Here is a 22,802-nt window from a genome sequence, read left to right as displayed (position 1 = left end):
ATTAAACATGTCGAACAAATAAAAAAAAAACATATAAGTATCGTAATAGATAACTGGTCTAGCAGTTCATTAGCCGAGTATTCTACCTAGTTTGTGCAATAAAATATGCGGTCCTAATTTCTCTTCAAGATGCTCATTTTGATCGCTATTGTCCTTTTAGTGATGCCAAAAGTCAAAATATTTTTAATTCAAAAACTTATTAAACACAAGAAGAGCTTAAAAAATAAAAAAAATAATAATGCATGTGACCAAAACCCGACAAATAACCTGAGCCATAAATAAGTTAGTAATGACTTCTGAATTATTATTATTCATTATTTGTGTTGAAAGTTTGGACCAATGTTTAACCAAATGTTTGTTTTTTGTAATTCATTTTAGCTGCAACCCCTGCAGCTGATAATACCTGTGTCTACGAATCTATTATGATTATTGACTCCTTTTGGTTATTTGACATAATAGATCGTAGATTGCAGCTTATGATTTCCTGAAGATTAAATGTCGTTAAAAGCACACAGTTTCGACAATACGTATACATCCAAATTGTGTGTTATGGAGCCTTCGATGTTTACTTATAAAACAATCATTTGTTTCCTAGCACTTGGGCATTTGAATAGATCAATTTAAGAACCTTTTTATTTTTTTATTATTATAATTATGTTGAAAGAAAAGGCAATATTTGGCAAACATAGATACGTCCTTCGTTCTTAACACTAGCTCAACATTTTCAATAAGTGTCGACTGAATGGAAACAACCCAAACAAATAAGTCGGTAATATTAGGACAATAACGGAAATGTCCAATAACATATATTGAGTAATCCACGAATATGAATGTAGATAACAACATTTTCCCGGTTTATGTCCGAATCGGGGGATATTTCTAAAAGAATTAAGAAAAAAGGTGTTACGTGAAAGCAACTTTTTAAAAATAATTTATTAAAAAACGTTATTATTAATTTTACAATTCCACATTTCTGTTACCGTATGTAAGGTAACCCTACATATATTTAAATATAGTCTTAGACGGCGGAAAACCAACGTGGGTAATTTGCCTAACTAGGTCAGTAGTCCCATTAATTAAAGACATTGTAACCAAGTGATGCATTAACTAAAATGAATGCCAGGAAATAGCATACACTGGTAATATCGTTAGTTGTTTACATATTTGATTAAAAAAACAACAACATCATAAATAATCTACAGAAATCAAGTTTGCACATATAACAACTACTGGACAAAACAAAAAAGGCAAGAAGTTGTCCGTGGTAGTGGGTGGCACCAACACCCGTGGCACATTTTTTAACGATCTGTCATTATCCAATCGAAATCCGTGAACTATGACAAGCCGAGCATAATCATCCAAATGAAAAAATATATCATATTCACATTTTGTTTGTTAAGTTACAACTACAGTGTCACCCATTTGAAAAATTCAAGACTCATTTGTTTTGTAGAATGGAGTAATTGGACTGTTTGTGGTGTATGTAATTTCCGAAACATCAACAAAGCATCAGTAGTATGGTGTTCAGAATGTGACGAGGGACTTTGTGGCGAGTGTAGAGAGCACCATGGTGCATCAAAATCAACAAGGAACCATGACACTTTTTCAATTACAGAATATCAGAAGCTTCCAACAAATTTGTTAGAGATAACACAAACATGTCAAAAACACAAAGAACACTATCAAACATTCTGTAAGAAACATGATTGCCCGTGCTGTAGGAGGTGTGTTATTGAGACACATAATGATTGTAATGATTTGACAGCAATAGAGGACATCGTCAAAAATGTTAGAGGTAGAGCAAATATTGGTCCAAATGTTGAAAAATGTACAAAGAATTTGTAACGATATCACAAAAAATTTAAAATGTCTACAGGATCAGAGAGTAGAGATTGAACGTGATATAAACCAAACCCGTAAAATGATCAACGACCACTTACACAAAATACAGGACAAAATACTTAAAGAATTATATGCTAATGAAGAAAATGAAAGCAAGAAAATAACGCTGTTGTTGTGTGAGATTGAAGACATTGAAAATGGAATTTCTGACCTACAAGGTAACCAAAATAACATAAGGCAACATGCATCAGAACTTCAAACATTTTTAGCATTAAAGCACATTGAAAAAGAGGTTTCTGATAAAGAAGAATTTATTCAGTCCGTCCTTAAGAACGAGGACATGAAGATAAAAACACTGGCTTTGGAGGTTAACAAAGACATGCAAAACATTTGCAGGGCTGATTGTTTTGGGTTCGTTAGTGTTGAGTCAAAGTCGTGTAAAGTTGTTATTGACAGTTACAAAAACAAAGAAGCTGAGATGGCACCTATTGTAATTTCCAAATGCATTGATGATATCGTACTAAGCAACAAAATGGAAATAAATTTGAAATCTTCTGGGGATGTAAGAGGTTGCGCAATTCTGCCAAATGGGCTGATGATGTTTTGTGAGTATTATAATCAAATGTTCTTTGGGTTGAATAGCAACGGTACGGATGAGTTTGAAATTCGGCTAGATACAACCGCATTTGATATGGCGTATATTGAAGGAAAACATACCATTGCCGTTACCAGTGGTTATACTGGAAATAGAATTCATATTATTAACCTCAACAGCAGAAGGAGAACGAGGTCTATAAAAACAAATGCATTTACATATGGGATAACACTCAATAAAAATGTCCTTGTCTTCTGTAAATCAGGTAAAGGAAAAATGGAAGTTCCATTTAACATGTTTAATGGTGTATCAGAAAAGACACTTGTTCAACTTAATATGCCACACTATTCGTATGTTGCTGTGCATGGTGACAATATGTATTATACAAATAAAGAAAACCATTCTGTGTCATGCTTCGATATCCACAGAAATCTTAAATGGGAATTTAAGGATACACACAATCTGCAATATCCACAGGGTATATCTGTAGACAACAATGGAAACGTGTATGTGGCCAGTAGGGATACACACAGCGTTGTCATCATTTCCCCTGATGGAAAGTGTTGCAGAACAATATTGTCCTCTCGTGATGGCCTTCGTATTCCGCGCGCATTGCATTTCGAACCAACAAGTAACAAGTTATTAGTTGCAAATGAAACTAAGTTCACGTTTTATTTGATGTTTCTTAAAACAACTATTGTGAACTTTTAACACTGAACCTATTTGTTATATGTTTTTATGTAATTATGTGCTTATAATTATATTCAGATTATCATTAACTGTCTGGAATATATGTACGGAGTCAAATTAAAAAAAAAGTAAAGGCATTTCTCTATTTCATGAAAAGGTGTTTTAATTAATTCATAGCTCTTTAATCTAGTATTACATGTATCGTATAAAATTGTGTAACTAATTAAAAAAAAAAAAATGACACAAAGAACTAAACGCAATAAAAACACCAAACTATTGTTTTTATATACGACGAAAACATAATTTTGAACCAATATATAACACTTGAGAATTATAAATGACAAAAAACAAAACAAGGGATAAGGTCTTATACTCTTCAACCGTAAATTTATTATAAGAGTTTCCAATTGTGGAAATTAATTTTAATTGATCCGGTGTCCATCCGTTATACATACAGATGTTGTTTATAGAGAGTGACCAACAAATTATAACATCTGTTTAATATAGATTATAGAAAATTATATTTGAATTAGGTTATCCTCATTTGAAAAGTCTGTATATATTGCTGATATGTTAAAGAAGTTATTTCCCGTTCGACAAAACAGTAGTACTTCTCACAAAAAATCTTAAGTGCAAAATTAATCTTACGATAAAAAGATGTAGTTGAATTGTTAAGGAATATTTTACACTGGCGCTATATTTTACACTTATTAATGCATACACTGTATACTTTCATAACAACATCCCGTCTTCTTTTCCTCGAAAGCGACTTACCAAAAGTGAAATAACAAAAATAACGAACTTCGAGGAAAATTCAAAAAGGAAAGTTTCCAATCAAATGGCAAAATCAGAGGCCAAATCACAGATCATCACATCTAGCGAATGTAAAACAACTGACATATGCCTGACTTGCATTGACTCAGTACATGCATTTTCACATGTAGAAAATTGTGGAGTAATCCTAACTAAATCCCTCTTAAATTCAATTATAGATATTGAGAACGATAAATGAAAAAAACCCAAACAAACATAGAAATTGTCGGAATTCATATGGAAGGAACTTCTCCCTGCTGATCACACAAATTACATATTTTTGGGGTTATAATTAGAGCAGATGAGAACACTCCTAGTTATTTGGGCAATCTTTAATGTATATGTTGTTTTTTGGGAACTGTTGTTTTTCTTTTCGTCGTTTTTCGTTCTTTGCCATACCTTAATCATTTGTTTGTTGACTAATGAGTGGGACTATACCTTTGGTATCTGTCGTCGCTCTCTTGTAAGGTAAAATATATTACTATACCACAAATAAACTGAATAACTACTCCTGCACTATATAGTGGATATTTACTTATTCCTTTACAGAAATGCATTGTAAAAACTTGAATGTTATTTCAAATGTAATATATAGTTTCAAATAATGTATGTATAGAAATAATACCAAGGCATCATCATTGTATATACATAGTAATGTCTTATAATGTATATTGTCGCATACATTAACTCTTCCTGATGTATAACATGTATCAGCTGCAGTGATATCATATTTGAATATACTAACTTTATCGTGTTTGGAAGTCGTTAGCATCTGACTATGTTGCCTTTATTCCTTCCCCAACCTCTTGTGATGACGGCTATCTTTTGAAATACTTTCTGTTGATGATTGGAAGACTATTTTTGGGTAATAACAATAATATTTTACAAATTCATTTATTTCATTCTAACGCAACATTCGGCTGTCTTACTTTTTATTATTATAAAAACATTGTGTATAGATTGTTTGACACGATGTATATATTTGTATAAGAGTTAATACAACATCCATAGATTTTCTATGATTATATACGGTTATTCATTGTAGAAAGTATCAAGTGGCATTCTTCTTTGACAACTGTATTTGATTTATACTTGATTGCCTTTAGTTACTATGAATTGTTTTCTTAAATATGTATAAGCTAATCAGCTGTTTTAAATACAATATATCAATATATCAAAATTGGTATCTAGTTATGGTAAATATGATCCAATCTGTTCTACCAAAACAAAATGTTTGAAGAGGATATTGTGCAATTCTGTCAGCACCATTAATTGAAGAGCCATATAAAAAAACACATTGTTTATGATAAACATTTTAAATATTTCTATCAATTGCCCGTGGTTTGCAATATTTTTGGTCCTTTTTTGTTTGATTATTTCTGTTTTCTTGTATACGATTCTAGCCTAAAATTACCCAAACGTTCGAAACACGTATCTGCTACTGTAAACAAATGTGGCATCTATACTATTAACCGAGAAGACCTCATTTTGTGTGTCGCTTCTCTTCTTTCCATAATGAATTAATCATCACGCCTCAGTGTCCTTTAGGTACAGTGCATAGTCGCATTTGTCATCCATTTATATGATTATTCAGATTGAGTTATTTTGGGAGAAAAATGAGAAAAAAGCATTCGGATATTGTCCCGTCATTGGACGAAATTTTAAGTCAGATTAGACTTCCGGCTTGCTTTTTTCTGTATACTTTGAACATACATATACTACGAATAAAGTGTATTTTAATTCTATCTGCTATAATTTTCAAGTTTACTATCCATGGCGGTCAAAGAGTTTATTAAATGGAGAGGGTCTGTATACTATATCAGTTGACCACCATGGATCGATTAGTAAACTTGGAATTGAAAGTAAATACACTTTATTTATATAGTAATGAATGAGACAACTCTCCACAAGAGACCAAAATGACACAGAAATTAACAACTATAGGTCACCATACGGACTTCAACAACGAGCAAAGCCCATACCGCATACTCAGCTTTAAAATGCCTCGAAATGACGATGTAAAACAATTTAAACGGAATTTTGGAAATGAAGGAGGAGGGATAAAAAGAAAACATTTTCCTGTCCCCAATAACCAATGACTTTTGATACATTTGCTGAAATTCTCCAGTTATTCAATGTTTTACAAAATTCTTCCAACAACACTTTACATACTCAAGTTAAACTACGCTCTGAAGGCCCGCGATTTCGCGGGTGTGTTCTAGTTAATGTTTAAATCACAACCAAGCTTTTCATTTAACAACACATTGCAGCACAGCATTTTTATTTAATATACAGAAATTGTAAACAAGCCATGTGATATGGCGTACATTATAAAATAAATGCCATTGCCGTGACAAGTTTAAAAGTGATTGACATCATTGACCTGAAAAGTAGACAAATAAAGAGATCAATAAAAACAAGTTCAGATATAAATGGTATATAATTACACCTTATATAAGAATGCCAGCTTTTGATTGGTTGGTAGCCAGTGTATTTTTCACATATTTTAACATTTGTCCTCATTTTTTAGCGAATTTGCCTGTTTGTTTACCACTGTTATTTATATCTATCTGTACAGAGAATTTCAATCAAAATCTATACTGTGTAATTAAACAGATAAATCATGTTATTGATGGGTATTTGCGAAAATTACCAGTCTTGGAACAGAATTTCACAGTCCCTTGAATGATATATTTCGCAAATACCCCACATTGGTTTGCAACTTATAACAAAATAGTCATTAAATTACTATCCCTCAATTTTGTGTAAATGGATAGAAAAACTTTTTGTTTTTACCAATGAATGAGAAATAATTTACGTCAACTAATTGTCAACATTCTAATTGAACTATTATTTGCAATTAATATTTTATTATTGGGCGAAAACACCGACCAATCTATATCTTAACGGATGAAGAGGCAATAGTAAATCTAAATCATAAATCAATTGAGTGGTAATAAACAGATCAGTCAAATTTGTGTATGATATTATACTGTACAGGACCATTTTGTTTTTAAAAAACTTCAAACTTTTCTTACTAAGAGGAAAACGAAGGGTGTCTCTCGAAGAGCAGAGTATGTGTATTATCTCTGATTACCTTAGACTACCAAAGGTTTTTGGCGAGGTTCTTTTTGCTCAATCTTTAGCTTTGTATGTAGCAAGTTTTTAACTGAGACTGTTCACTCATCGTCATTGATGTTGCCTTTGCAATGTCAGTTTATCTCGACTGGAGTTTGAAAGGACCATCGGTATCTTTCTTGAAATGTCTCTTGTTTTTTTTTATGATGACGTTGTCTGATTGGTGTATACATGTATACTTAGATGTAGAATTTTGCAGAAACTTTGGATTCTTGAAATCAAAACTCATAACGAATTATAACGCATCAACGTGTAAAAGAATCTATAAAATAACATATATATTTCTTCAGATATGAGCAAAACCCTTACTAATATCAGGGTCATAATGGCATATGTTTCAGTAAACAAATGAAAATTAGAAAAAAATGTTTTCATGAGTGAACTTCGGTATCTTTCTTTAGATACCTCTTGTTATATATATTTCTTTAGATATGATTAAAAACAATTATTTCATTTCTCAATATCATAATGGCATATGTTTCTGTAAAATAAAAAAAATATTAATGGCATAAACATTAAAGTAGTGTTCTAATTATCATACAGTTAAAGGAAGTTGAACATATAATGGTGATATTTACAACTCTTAACTTCATTAAATTGGCAATGTCATGACAGAACAGTGCAGTCTACATAAAACTATACACACTGTGTAACAAACTCCTAAAAAATTTGAAAGTGATCTCAGTTTCCTAGGATCTAATTTATGTTTGGATTTTTTGTAAGATATCTCTTAAAAGCTTAAAGTGATGGCATTGAAATAAGACATCTGATTAAATTTATTAAAACATGACTAAATAAACGTTTTAATCGTCTCTTAATTCATCAAAAAGTATTTTATTACTTAAACGTTTGCAACAATTTGAAAAGAATCGACAATTTGTAAAAATGCTCCAAACAAACCTTAAATGTATCTAGTTTGCGTCTTCTCTTCTACAGAACTGCAATGTTTTATGTTATTTTTATCCGTTTTTCCCCCCAGAAAACCTCAGAAAGTAATACTAGTATTTAGCTGTTAGATATCGTTTATAATAAAATAAGCATAGTATCTTGATGACAGGGACAGTTGAATACATTCATTCAACGCCTATGATCATGGATAAATAAAGTTACAGATTTAAATGTAAAAAATAATTTGATAGGTCAGACACACTCAATTTATATCAGAAAAATATAATCTATTCTGGTATGAAATTGTCATACTACATATAGTGTTATCAAATACGTTTTCTAATGTTAAGAGTATCCATTGTGGGGCGGATACAAAATTAATCAAGGATATTAGAAGTTGTCGAAATTGCAAAGTTAAGGTATGTGGATTACTCTGTTTGCAAATCCGCTTTGTAAATTTACACTTAACGACACTTAATTAACATGTAAGTTATACTTATAATACGATAACCAAATAAACTGGCATTGCCGAAGATATTAACACAACGATACGTGTCCAATGCTATAGAAATTATTGTTTTGTAGTTCTTTATTGAATAACACTTGCACGTAACATTAGTTAAAATAGGATCAGTTGTTTTAATGTCTAAGTAGTATTGTATTGGTGTCATGCATAGTATTTCCATCTTATCGTATTCTAAACATGCAGAGGTTATAGAATTACCAGACCCTATAGCAAGTGTAAGTATTCTAAATTTCAACTCACATTGATATTTTTTAAGTGCAAGTCTTTGTATGATAGTTATCAAAGGTACTAGGATTAAAATTTAATATGCCAGAATCGCGTTTCGTCCACATAAGGCTCGTCAGTGGCGCTAAGATTAAAATAGTTGTAAAGGCAAACAAGTACAGAGATGAAGAGCATTGAAGTTCCACAATTCCAAAAAGTTGTGCAAAATTCGGCTAAGGTAATCTATCCTGGGATAAGAAAATCCTTATACAAATTGAATATCGAAAAATTTCAAAATATGTCTGAATAATTGTGACCGACCTAACCACCCTATTTTGAAGGTACCCTTATCCGGAGTTAAAATGGTTGGCATTCTGAGTATGGGTGTTTGTTAATTTGAGAAATATCTAGATACATTTTGATGAAAATGAGTTACCTCTAATTAATTATTAATTTTTAGTGTATTACATGCAATTGATATCTTAATTACCAAAAACAAAGAAGGGAAAAAATGTATATTTATCATTATTTAACAGTAAACATTCTGAACGTGAATTAATGTAAAGTTGAGCTGGTTTTTGCTTGTCATTTTGTCACCAATAACTGATTTCTATGTAGATTTGTACTAAATGATAAAATATCTATAAGAAATAAATCAATTCAACAAATGATATCAAAACTTAAATCTCACAAATCGATTAGCACGCGGCACATCAAGGTGTCGAACAATACCTATTGACATAGCATGAACACAAACATTTATGATATCGTGTACGTAGACTTAAAAGTGTACAGCAAATAAGTTATAAAATCAAATCAAAATTTTTGTCGGTATAATTTACATGCATTCAAAATGAACATAGTCACATCGGATTCGGACTTATTTTGAACTGAGTTTTACTGTGTGTTTTGTTGTGTGTGAATTTTTTCTACATTGGCTAGAGGTATAGGGGAGGGTTTATATCTTAAAAAAAAACATGTTTAAGCCCGCTGCATTTTTGTGCCGTCCCAAGTCAGGAGATTCTGGCCTATGTAAGTCTTGCAAGATTTTTAATTTTAGTTTCTCGTGTATAGTTCGGAGAAAGACGTCCATTGTCACTGGTTTAATATATACTTTTGTTTAGGGGCTCGCTGAAGCACGCCTCCAGGAGCGGGAGTTTCACGCTGCGTTGAAGACCCATTAGGGGCCTTTGGTTGTTGTCTGCTCTTTGGTCGGGTTGTTATCTCTTTGACATTTTCCCCATTCTCAATTTTATATTGCTTTGAAAAGACAAACAAACAATTCGTTCGATAAAAATATAATATTTAAAGTTACAGGAATGCCAACTATTCATTAGTTTCTAAACGCCTTATTTTCCATTCGGAAATGAAAATAAAAACTAGAAAGATTTATTTTATCAAATCGTTAACAATTCCGAACAGGGAAATAAATCACAAATGCTATTATTCGAGTACCGTTGGCTGTTTAATTTAGTATCATATATTAGTAACATGATATGTTAAAAAATAAACCATTCCACTCTTCATACAAAGATGTGTACTGAATTTCACCCTGGTCGACTAACCTTTTTTGACCTCACTATTTTATTACTTGTTAGTTAATTCTCGTACTGAATATGAATCAAATACTAGTCAGTGGATATTAATTGAGCAAAAGGCAATCAGTTGATAGAAAAAAGACCGTTTCTTATCGTAGGTTGATGTGTGAAAATACGATAAAAAGCTACATTTTCATAATACGCGATGTACTTTTTTCACACAGTTTAAAGCATATGTTAACAATTTCCGAAACATCAACAACGCATCAATAGTGTGGTGTTCAGAATGTGATGAGGGACTTTGTGACGAGTGTAGTGAACAACATGGTGCCGTAAAATCAACAAGAAACCACAGTGTTATCCCTATCACAGAGTACCAGAAGCTACCGTCCAATGTATTAGAAATCACACAAACATGTCAAAAGCACAAAGAACAATGCAATATCTAACATTCTGCAAGAAACATGATTGCCCTTGCTGTAGAAGATGTGTTATAGAGACACATAATGATTGTAAAGATTTAACAGCAATAGATGATATCGTCCAAAATGTCAAGTCATCCAATGCTTTTTTAGAGGTAGAACAAACGCTGGTCCAAATTTTGGAAAATGTTCACAGAATTCGAAATGACCGCAAGGACCAGAGGGTTAAGATTGAACGTGATATTAAGCAGACCCGGACAATAATCAATGACCATTTGGACAAAGTGCAAGAGAAGATAATAAAAGAATTATATGCAAATGAAGAAAATGAAAGCAAGAGAATTAAGCAGTTGTTGGCTGAGATTGAGTACATTGAAAAAGGGATTTCTGACCTAAAGGTTAACCAAAATACCATCAAACAACATGCATCCGATTTACAAGCATTTTTAGCATTAAAGCACATTGAAAAAGAGGTTTCAGACAAAGAAAAATGTATTCAGTCCGTCCTTGATGGCGAGGGCATCAAGATTACAACTCTTTCTTTGCTTATCAATAAAGAAATCCAAAATATTTGCAGAGCTGCTAGTTTTGGGTTCATCAGTGTTGAGTCAACGTCGTGCAAAGTTGTTATTGGCAGTAACAAAAGCAAACAAGCTCAGATGATCGTACCTATTTCAATTTCCAAATGCATTGATGATATCAATCTAAGCAACAAACTGCAAATAAATTTGCAATTTTCTGGATATGTTACAGGTTGCGTAATTCTACCAAATGGCAAGATGATGTTCTGTGATAATAATAATCGAAAGTTAATTGTGTTGAAAAGCAACTGTACTCATGAGTTTGAAATTCGGCTAGATTCACGCGCATTTCATTTGGCATATTTTGAAAGAGAAAATTCCATTGCCGTTACCAGTGGTTATGGTTCAAATGTTATTCACATTATTGACCCTAACGGCAGAACGATAAAGAGAACTATACAAAGTAGTGAATATTCATATGGTATAGCACTGAATAAAACTGTCCTGGTATACTGTAAGTTAGGTAAAGGAATAATGGAAGTTCAATTGAATGGTGCATCAGAAAAGGCACTTGTTAGCTTTAGTATGCCATCCTATTCGTATGTTGCAGTGCATGGTGACAATATTTATTATATAAATACAGACAGCAATTCTGTAACATGCTATGATATCCTCGGAAATTTAAAATGGACATTTAAGAATAAACAAAATCTACACTAACCACAGGGCATATCTGTAGACAACAATGGAAACGTGTATGTAGCCAGTAGGGATACAAGCAGTGTGGTTATCATAACCCCTGATGGAAAGCGTTGGAAAACGATATTGTCCTCTCGTGATGGCCTTATAGTACTGCAACCAGAGTTCATTTTTTAAAACTTTAATGGTCCGGAAGAACACACACCTAAATTATATATCGATGGAAAGAGGAAAACGTGTACAATAAGAAAAGTTGGGTCGTAAAAATCCCGAGTGGTCACATTTTTGTGAAATTGAGGTCAAAGGTGAGACCTAAAAATATCAATATTTCAACCACAAGGACAAAAAGGAGAAATATTCTGATATTTTTTCAATAGAATGCTACGAAAACGATTCAATCATAAGCATATGCTATAAACGATGTTAAAACGACAAATTTGACTACTTATATGAAGAGCTGCCATTACAAAATGGCGTTGATTTGGAACATTCTGAATTTTTTCCATTTAAGACATAACAAAAGAAGAAGTGGCCTTGACCTTTTCACATCCATAAACTTTCATATTGTGTATAATATTTCACTATAGTATATTACAGAATTATTTTCTAAAGTTTAAAACACCACTTTATGAAATTATTTCAATATCTTTTCTATCTTTGAAAAAAACAAAATTCAAGCGCTGAAACAGTGTTTTTAATTTTGCATCTTAAAGGTTGTGTATTTTGTGAAAATTAGTATCTAGTTATAGATAAATACATATTGTGTTTTTGCAAAGTTTGGACAGAGCAGTTATAACACAAAATATACTATAGTCACCCGAGGCGAATGCGAGGTCCCTTTCTTATAAGAACAAGTTAGGCGCAGGACAGAGTTTTGTTCAAAGCAAACACAGTTTTTGAGTACACATGCTATCTGGAGCGTAAATACCGTCATGATTCGGTCAAACTTGTCAGATATAGTCTTACCTTTGCATAGGAAACACAAAAGAAATGTGAGTACAAAGTTTCGATCAATGTTCGTGACCCATATGCATATGCATGATGTATCTGCACTGCCAATCCCAAATGTAATGGGGCAAATGTTGCTACAGAAACGATTGATTTTGTAATAGCCATACGTTTACGAATTTTGGTTATCTTTAGGGACAATATACGGTTCAGAAGCGCCTTTGTGTTATTTTTCAGCAATTAACTAACAAATGAATTTTTGAGCCTAGGCTCCGTGTTGAAGACCGGACCGTGACCTTTAATGGTAGCATTGGCACTCATATCACATCTTCCTATATCTATTAACAAGCTATCCGGGCATCATTTCCATAGAAATACAAAAACGAGGACATAGCTCATAAGAACACTGGTGGCAGAGTGAAGTAATTGTTCTTCTTTTAATGTATCCTTGATATTTTCAGACACACCTTGGTGTAATTCTGAAAGTCTTAACATAGACTTCAATTTTTCTGCAGCAGATATGGCATCCCCTAAATTGAGTTCAGAGCTAAACTATATTTCATATCCCTTGGCCCAACTGTGTCTGAATTGTAAGGTGTCACAATATCTAGTTAGTTCTGGAGTTTGGCAGTTTGGTAAGCATCAGAGACAATCTTGGATAAAATTGATCGGTATATATAGAGGATGTGCTACATGAGAAAGGCTTTTTCTTATGGAAGAACAAATCACATCACTAACAATCGTTATTAATGAACTGACAGCAAGTTCAAATTCTAATTTTTCAGTTACTGGTTTACTTAATTGCACAGATGTTGACTTCAATAAGTACTTGGTTATGCATGGATAAATGATTACTCACATTAATAAGCACAACTTAAAAGACTGTCAACACGTTTAAAGGACTCAGTTTTGCGTAGTTTTCTGGGTTTTTTCAAAGGTTTTTCTTTTACACAAAAACCCTGTTTTCATATCCAAACTTCAAGGAAGAAACTGAGCGCGAGATCGTATAAAAGTGTCAGGTTGTGAGGATACATGTCGATTAGTTTGATCACATATATGGATTTCTGTTGTTTCTTATTTAAAGTTCCCCAAGGGTGACTGGGGAAACGAAATATGGTCACTTGGTCTTCTCCCGACCGGCAGTAAAACGAAGTGGTGCGTCCGTTTGGCTGTGCGGAATGTATCAAGTTCGCAGTCACGTCCGGTCAGAATGGGGACGTTAAATCCGATGCCTCGTGTAAAGGGAGTGTCATGTTCTTTGCACGTCAAAAACCCTTGCATCAACTCTTTGAGGGGTCCGTAAGTTGCATGTTGCAATGGACAATTTCTGTCCCAATCCAATATACCATCATTTTCCATTGGCAGTCTAAATTTTCCCGATCATCATCCCGAATGGCCTCTATTATGACAAAACCTATCTATTGTTTTTATGGTTAACTTGTTCTCATCCTGAACATGCATGAAATATTTGTCACTGGACGTTAAGCAACCAACAATCAATCAATCAATCTAATTTAAAGATGCACACCAAGTTTGCCTTCTGGTGCAAGTCTCATAACATCACTGATGATTCGCCCACAGAAAGCAGAATATCAAGAGAAGTTGGTTTTAAGCATCACCTTGTCACACATCAAATCTCTGCGAAACTTCAATAGTACTTTTCCCACGACCACTTGCATGCATATTAATTGCTCTGAGGTTAAACATTGACATACAATGTATTTTCACACAATGTCAACTATAGTCATTATCCGGAAAAACATCTTATCCGAAGGATTTGGTTAACTTTTATATAAAGTCAAAATTTTATTAACAAAAATATAACTTTTTTACAGAAAATACACGAAAGAACTACTATATATATTCAAATCACTCAAAAATAAATTAACTTCTCCTACAAAATCTACATAATCACATCGAAACTATCAAATTGATTGTGAAGGAAAAAATAAATGGTGGAGCTGATTGACGGATAGGAAATTTCCGTAATTAAAAAAGGTACAAATGATGTTTTTATTTTTGAGTTTTTGACGAAATTGTTTGGAATTTGCCCAACAAAATTTGCGTGCAGTATCACAATAATATGTTTTGTCCTCTCAAATGTCAAATACTGTTTTTGAATCATATGTTTTCTCGTTTTCAAAGAAAAACGCGTTAAATTTCTATCTAAAAAATCAGCCAACTATAAGTTTGAAAGTTTTACTTGGAGATGGTATTATATTTATGTCTTCATCATTCCGATGATCCTTGATGATATGTGCATAGAAAATATTTACGAAAATAGCGGGAAAATTAACCAAAAAATATATTTTTGGATTCTAAGGTAACTACCCAAAACCGTAAATTGAGGGGTACCCCCATTAAAGGGATAAAATACAAAAATGTGACCATAGAAACTTTTTACGACCCGACGGAAATTAAAATATAGATATTATTCTATCATTTAAAACAATTTGCAGCCGTGTGTTATTCCGGACCATTAAACTCGTTAACTAAGCGTCTTTTTCGATGTCAGTTGCAGTACTATTAATAATCTATGTGCATTGCATTTCGAACCAACAAGTAACAAGTTGTTAGTTGCCAATGAAAACAGGATCGCATTTCTATTTGATGTTTCCTAAAACAACTACTGTGAATTTTAACTCTGAACCTATTCGTTATATATTTGTATGTTACTATATTATGTGTATACAGATAATTATATTCAGATTAGTATGAACCGTCTGGATTATATGTAAATAGTTAAATGAGGTAAAAAAGATTCAAGGCATTTCTCTATTTAATAAAAAGTGTTTTTTTGTTAAATTTATTGAAAGCTCATTTATCTAGTATAATTATGTATTGTATGAAATTATGTAAGAAATTGAAAACAAATATGACAAAACTTTTTAGGATATTTTGGTCCTCAATGGATTCAACTTCGTACCTTTTCTGGCTTTGTTAACTTGAGTAGAACGTCACTGTTAAGTCTTTTGTAGACGAAACCTGCGTCTGGCGCAAATACAAAATTTCGAAGAACAATATGCAATTAGAAAAATTAAACTCATTTTTGTATCTACAAAAACATAGATTTGTACAAATAAATAACACTTGAAGATTATAAATGACACAAGTGATCAGGTCTATAAATATCTATCAGTAGTTAATTTTTCCTTAGAGTTGCCACGGTAGGAAAAAATATTTTAAGTGGGTCCGTTATACAAACAGTGGTAGACTATTGATGATAGATCGACCAACAAGTTTTAACAACTGTGAAATATAGATTATAAAAATTGTATTTGATTTAGATTGACTGCATTTGATATGTCTGTATATATTGATCAATTGTTACAAAGGTTCTTGTCCCATTCGAGAAGAACGGCTTAGAAGTGCATAGAGGGCATACTTTCATAACCACTTCCCGTCTTCTTCTTCTTCTCGAAACGAAACGAAAATTAACAAAAATACCAAACTACAAGGAAAATTCAAAACAGGAAAGTCAAATGACAAGACAATATTGTCCTCTCGTAATGGCCTCAATTATCAGCGTGCAATGCATTTCGAACCAACAAGTAACAAGTTGGTAGTTGCCAATGAAAACAAGATTGCATTTCTATTTGATGTTTCCTAAAACAACTACTGTAAATATTTAATTCCGAACCTCTTTGTTTTATATTTGTATGTTACTATATTATGTATATACAGATATATATATATTCAGATTAGTATGAACCGTCTGGAATATATGTAAATAATAAATTAACAAAAATAGGACAAAACTTTTTAGGATGTTTTGGTTCTCAATGCATTCAAATTCGTACTTAATTTGGCTTGTTAACTTGATTCGAACGTCACTGTTAAGTCTTTTGTAGACGAAACCTGCGTCTGGCGCAAATACAAAATCTCGAAGAACAATATGCAATTAGAAAAATTAAACTCATTTTTGTATCTACAAAAACATAGATTTGTACAAGTATGTAACACTTGAAGAATATATATGACACAAGTGATTAGTTCTATTAATATATATCAGTCGTCAATTTCTCCTAAGAGTTGCCACTGAAGGAAATTAATTTTAAATGGGTCCGTTATACAAACAGTGGTAGACTATTGATTATAAAAATTGTATTTGATTTAGATTGACTGCATTTGATATGTCTGTATATATGGATCAATTGTTACAGAGGTTCTTAGAAGTGCATAGAGTGCATACTTTCATAACCACTTCCCGTCTTCATTTCCTCGAAAGTGACCTTCCAAACGAAAAAAAAATAAAAAAACGAACTCCAAGTAAAATTCAATACGGAAAGTCCCCAATCAAATAGCAAAACTTAAAACCCAATTACATCTAACGAATGGAAAACAAATGAAAAATCCATGACTAAGTAACGGCATTTTCTGATGTAGAAAATGGTGGATAAAAGTTGATTTTACAGCTAGCCAAACCTCTCACTTGAATGACAGTCGCATACGGTGCCATTAAACGACAACGAGGAGTGAATAAAAAAAACCAGACATACACATTTATGTCGGTATGCTTATGGGAACGAATTGTGCGCCACTCCTTGGTGATCACAAAATTTAATTTTTGATTGTATTTACTGAGCAACAACACGGATGTAAAGCAGGATCTACTTCCCCCCTCCAGAGTAGCTGAGACCACTCCTAGCGTTTGATCAATCTTTATTGTATACTGTTGTTTTTTGTGAACTGTGGTTTGTCTTTTCGCCGTTTTTGTTTTTTTGCCATACAGATTTCATTTTGTTGTTTACTGATGAGTTGGAATATACTTTGGTATCTGTTGTCTCTATCTTGTAAGGTAAAATATTCAACTTTATCACAAAAAAAACTGCATATCTACTCCTGCACTATATAGTGGATATTTAGTTATGCAGAAATGCATGGTAAAAACTTCGATGTTATTTCAGATGTTATATATAGTTTAATGCATCTATAGTGAAAAAACCTAGGCATCATCATTTTATATACATACCATTGTCTTACAATGTGTATTGTCGCATACATTAACTCTTCCTGATGTATAACATGTATCAGGGTCCGTGTATATCTGCGTCCATTCGTTTTTCGTTTTGAAATATCAAAAACAAAAAAACGAAAAACGAAAGTGTTTTCATTTTTCGTTTTTGATTTCATAAAAACCAAAATGAAAAACGAAAGCGTTTTCGTTTTTCGTTTTTGAGTTCACAAACAAAAAACGAAAAACAAAAGTATTTTCATTTTTCAATTTTGATTTCTCAAAAACTAAAATCGAAAAATGAAAATGTATTTATGCTATCTTTCCAACACAGTTTAATTGTCATTCAAAAAATGACAATGTTGTCATTTGTCATTCATTTAAAGGTTGTTAAAGTATACATGCACAGCGGTTGTCAGATCAATACTACTTTAATCGAAGATAATGTCGACGGATGCAAAAGTCTTTAGCAATCGGAACAATAAGGGTGCGTGAACTTTATTACTTTTAGGTTTAGAAAGGTCGATCCAAGATTATTAGAATTGATGACCAAGATCCATCTGCCAGTATTTTACGAACTACGAGGACGATAATGTATTTTGCTTGATCAAATTTTCAAAATTTCCGTAATTTCACAATTCAAACTGGGATATTAAATTGGTTTGTCATTAGGAGCCTATAAGGTATTAATTATGCTTATTTGTGAAGACTATAAAGTGATATTAACTAGAGGTCGTTGATGGGGGATTATGGAATTTAGGATAGTGGACAAAAAATATAAATAATATAGACAATGGACCAAGAAATAAATAAAATAGGTAGAATAATGGTGTTAAAATGTAATGATAAGAGAATAATTGTCAAAAAGTATAAAGAATAGAGAAATATGGCATAAAATATCAAAGAATACAGAAATTAAGAACCCCGACTCAAGACCATCACTCTAGTTGCCTTAATGAACGTTAGTTTGTCTCTGGGAGATGGCTATTGGTTATCATACAGTTTCTCTTTATTTCTATGTCTATTAATTAAGAATCGTTCTTTCATTATTTACCAACATTTTACATATCACATTGTAAAAAAGACTATTATTTTGCAAACTACCATAGATTTCCGGTAATTGTTCTACATAGACCACACCACATTGGAGTCCCTGTAATTTTTTTTTGAAGTGGACCTCAGTTACCCACCCTACCCCATCATTACTTAAAAGTTAATTAACAAATGTCTACGGGAATACTTCTGTCCGAACAATGTGTAAAGGGGAGCTTGGTAGCTGATGTCTGCTGGAGAAAAAAATCAAGGTTGCTGTTTAGCTTATTTTTTTTTCAAAGATAGGTCCAAAGTTGGGGTCGAACACCGAACCCCATCCTTACTGAAAATGTAATAAAAATTGTCCTCACTAGGTGCAAAGGGAAGAAGGGAAGCTGGGGTCTACAGTGAAAAAAATCCAGGGTGTTGTTCTGCTTAGTTTTTTTTCTAAAGTAGGTCTTAAGTTGAGGTCGTATACCCTATAAAAACCCTTACCAGACAGGTAATAAAAAAATTCTACGTCAATACTTTTATCTGCACTAGGTGAAAACGTAAGCTAGAGATCTAGGGCCTACTTGATCAAAATTACAAGTTAATTTATAGCACGGATCAATCTTTTTTAAGCTAATAAATAATTTACTTGCCCACCATACTTTGAATACAAAAAAATAAACATTTTGTCCAGTCATTCCAGTCATATTTAAGCGAAATCAACTAGTTCAGAGGTAGAATGTTTTGAAAAAAACAGTTTTGTGTGGCAGAAAAAAGTTAAAGCACGAGTGCAACTTTCTTTTCTTTTAATGCAGAATTATTATTACTTTTCATGAACTATTTGACAGGATGCCGATAATAAGGAAAGCTATTTCACCCAATAGTGCAATTTTGCCATCATTAAAAAAAATCATAATTATTTACGATTCTATAAACACTCAAAGTGTTGACTATTTAAAATGTAAAGCGGGCAGTACGCTGTGTAATACAATGTATATCGAAAGCGATTGATTTTGGCTTTATATAACTAATAATAACATAAGATGTATGTTTCATTATAATTCGTTATTCTGATTGGCTAACTGCACATCTCATGTTACATTACACAACGAAAATCCTTATTCATGATGACACGAGGTCCCACAATAAAGTACAAAGGTGAATTTAATTAAAAAAACTTGATAAAAACGTGTTTTCATGATAGCTAAAACATGTAATTATAAATATTGAATGCTTCTTCTTGTTAGTTCATAGGGTTGTAAAAGCGTTGACCGTGCGTACATTTTCAGAATGAAGCGCTTCCGCTTTTCATACAAAATGTATTTCGGTCATCGCTTTACACCTCAATGAAGTAACAAAAAAAAAAAGCATTCAATTCTTGAATAAACCAGAAATGAAATTTTAAAATTCATTGAAAAGTGTCTTTGACTGCTTAATTATATTTTAAAAACTGATGATATAGTGGTTATATATTAATAAAAACATTTGAAGTACGTTTGAGTCTTATGCAATATTGTTTTTATATATTTGAAAACTGACTGCTACCGACTGGCTGCTTGAGCCTGGTCTCACAAACTCCGCATTTTCATTACAGCCGATTACATTGAGTGTGTAGACAAAAATAATATCTTTGGATCGCTTGTTTGTTAGCTGAACTATGAAGTAACTAGGTAAGGTATACCACCCTCCTGTAGAAGAAGCCTAGTCCTACAGACAGATTGATTGGTTATCTGTCGAACTAGTCTACTCTTAAAGGAGGGTAGTTTACCTAACCTAATAATACAAGCAAGCTAACCAATGATATGCTACCTTTGCCTACACACTCAGTGCAATCGGCTGTAACTTTTTTACATTACAGTTCCAACACCTTGCCAAATCATTGGGTTCTAATAAACGTTTGGAAAATTTAGTTAATGTGCTTTCCCACAGGGTTTTATGCAGAACAATTACCGGAAATCTATTATGGAAACTATCGAAATCTAAGTGAACAATGAAGTTACTCACATTAAAAAAGGTTGAGACATTGAAGGCCAAATATTGTTTTTTTATTCTTGCGTGTCTTACTAAATTATAATCCTGGTACCTTTGATAACTATTTACACCCCTAGGTCGATGCCTCTGCTGGTGGACGTTTCGTCACCGAGGGTATCACCAGCCCAGTAGTCAGCACTTCGGTGTTGACATGAATATCAATTATGTAGTCATTTTTATAAATTTCCTGTTAACAAAACTTTGAATTTTTCGAAAAACTAAGGATTTTCTTATCCCAGGCATAGATTACCTTAGCCGTATTTGGCACAAATTTTTGGAATTTTGGATCCTCAATGCTCTTCAACTTCGTACTTGTTTGGCTTTATAAATATTTTGATATGAGCGTCACTGATGAGTCCTCAATGCTCTTCCGGATACATTTGTTATACTGGATACCCCAATGATGATGGTGGCTAAGTTTGGTTGAATTTGGCTCAGTAGTTTCAGAGGAGAAGATTTTTGTAAAAGTTACGACGACGGACAACGGACGCCGAGATATGAGAAAAGCACACTTGACACTTCGGACCAGGTGAGCTAAAAAACGAGAAGCAAGAACGACATCAACAAACGACAACTATTGTTTTTTTGTGTGATTTTTTTTTATAAATAGACCAAATATTTCATGATTTTTTATTATCTAGGACTGTATTTTTTATCAATAATTGATAACCAAGTTTCATAAAATCATATGTGTGTATAGCAAACATATTAACTTTGGCTTGAAAGACGTCTATTTAATTGTTTTCGACTCGCTCTGCTCGGTCGGAAAAATTGACAAGAATAAAATCCTAAGATTGAACGCGTTCGTTCAACAATCCTATCAAAATTAATATATATATTAATTTTCTCATACACATAAGTATTACGAAATCAGAGATATACATTTTGATTAGATTAGTGCGTCTAATTTACAAATGTAGTGTTATCTGTAGTAAATTTATGACTTCTTTAATAAAGGATTTGAATAGGAATGTGTCCATACCACATAAATGCCCCACTCGCACTATCATTTTCCATGTCTAATGGACCGTGGAATTGAGGGTCAGAACTCTATATTTGGCATTGAAATTAAAAAGATCATATGATATAGTATATGTGTACTGAGTTTCAAAAAAATATATATCTGTACATTAACTTCACTTTCAAGTAAAGAGATGTGATTTGTTTTCTGAGACAAGTGCTTGTGACAATCCAAAAGAACTTACAGTCATTCGATGTTCAGTACTTCAGTACTTTGATTGTTTGAAAACGAGGTAAAAATACCCTGCCACATTCAGTATGTGTTTTTGTAAGACCTTTTTTTTCTTTCTGTTTTGTATCGATCTCATACGTTAAGCCCTTTTCCACTGATTTGTATAGTTTGTTCTTATGCTGTGACAAAACTGTACCGGCTGTTTACAAGCATGTTAAACGCCACAATATATTGCATGTGCCTGCTCCAACTCAGGAGCATGTAGTTCAACAGTTTTCGTTTGTTGATGTCTATTATATGTATTTTTCGTAATTCATGTTGTTTTAAAATAGGCTGCTATTTTTCTCCATTGAACTGTTTCATATTTTGCAATTCATGGACTATTGTAGCCGACAATACCGTATGTTTTTTCTCATTGTTGAAGATTATATGGTTGCCTATATATGATTGCTTACTTCCACTTCATTTGAACTTTGTTGGATAGTTGACTCATTTGCATTAATACCAAATCTCCTTATCAAAAGTTGAGGGATGTGTGTTTCTTTGGAAATTTCAATGTTTTTCTCCCATGTCACCCAGTTTGAATAGAATATTTTGACATTTTGCTGTGCTCTTGGATTTGAGTTAAGAGCCAACCAAAGCTCACGGCCTGTTGGTGGGTAGTTGATGACTATATGGTAAGCTCTGGATGTCTTTTTGAGTATTGCATACGGTGATTTGGTGATGTCTTAATGCCATGCATTGTCCCATTACTTTATATAGACAGCTTATCGGTCAA

General features: G+C 32.7%; 2 protein-coding genes across 2 annotated transcripts; both read left to right on the top strand.

The window, feature by feature from the left end:
• The first annotated feature begins 1,786 nt into the window (after nucleotides 1-1,786).
• Nucleotides 1,787-3,148, top strand: LOC139497477 (uncharacterized). Its single transcript, XM_071285705.1, has one exon. It carries the CDS (start codon nucleotides 1,787-1,789, stop codon nucleotides 3,146-3,148), a length of 1,362 nt encoding a protein of 453 aa, XP_071141806.1.
• Nucleotides 3,149-10,649: 7,501 nt separating this feature from the next.
• LOC139497476 (uncharacterized) lies at nucleotides 10,650-11,897 on the top strand. The gene has a single exon (XM_071285704.1). The coding sequence runs from the start codon at nucleotides 10,650-10,652 to the stop codon at nucleotides 11,895-11,897; it is 1,248 nt and encodes a 415-aa protein (XP_071141805.1).
• The last annotated feature ends 10,905 nt before the right edge of the window (nucleotides 11,898-22,802 follow it).

The sequence above is a fragment of the Mytilus edulis genome, chromosome 12, assembly GCF_963676685.1.
Source record: "Mytilus edulis chromosome 12, xbMytEdul2.2, whole genome shotgun sequence".
In the NCBI taxonomy this organism is placed as follows: Eukaryota; Metazoa; Mollusca; class Bivalvia; order Mytilida; family Mytilidae; genus Mytilus; species Mytilus edulis.
The sequence above is the reverse complement of the archived record's forward strand: the minus strand, read 5'-3'. Positions and strand labels throughout refer to the sequence as shown.

Excerpts from the sequence above, each read along its gene's own strand:
- LOC139497476 (XM_071285704.1), top strand. The coding sequence starts at position 10,650 with ATGTCAAAAGCACAAAGAACAATGCAATATCTAACATTCTGCAAGAAA.
- LOC139497477 (XM_071285705.1), top strand. The coding sequence starts at position 1,787 with ATGTTAGAGGTAGAGCAAATATTGGTCCAAATGTTGAAAAATGTACAA.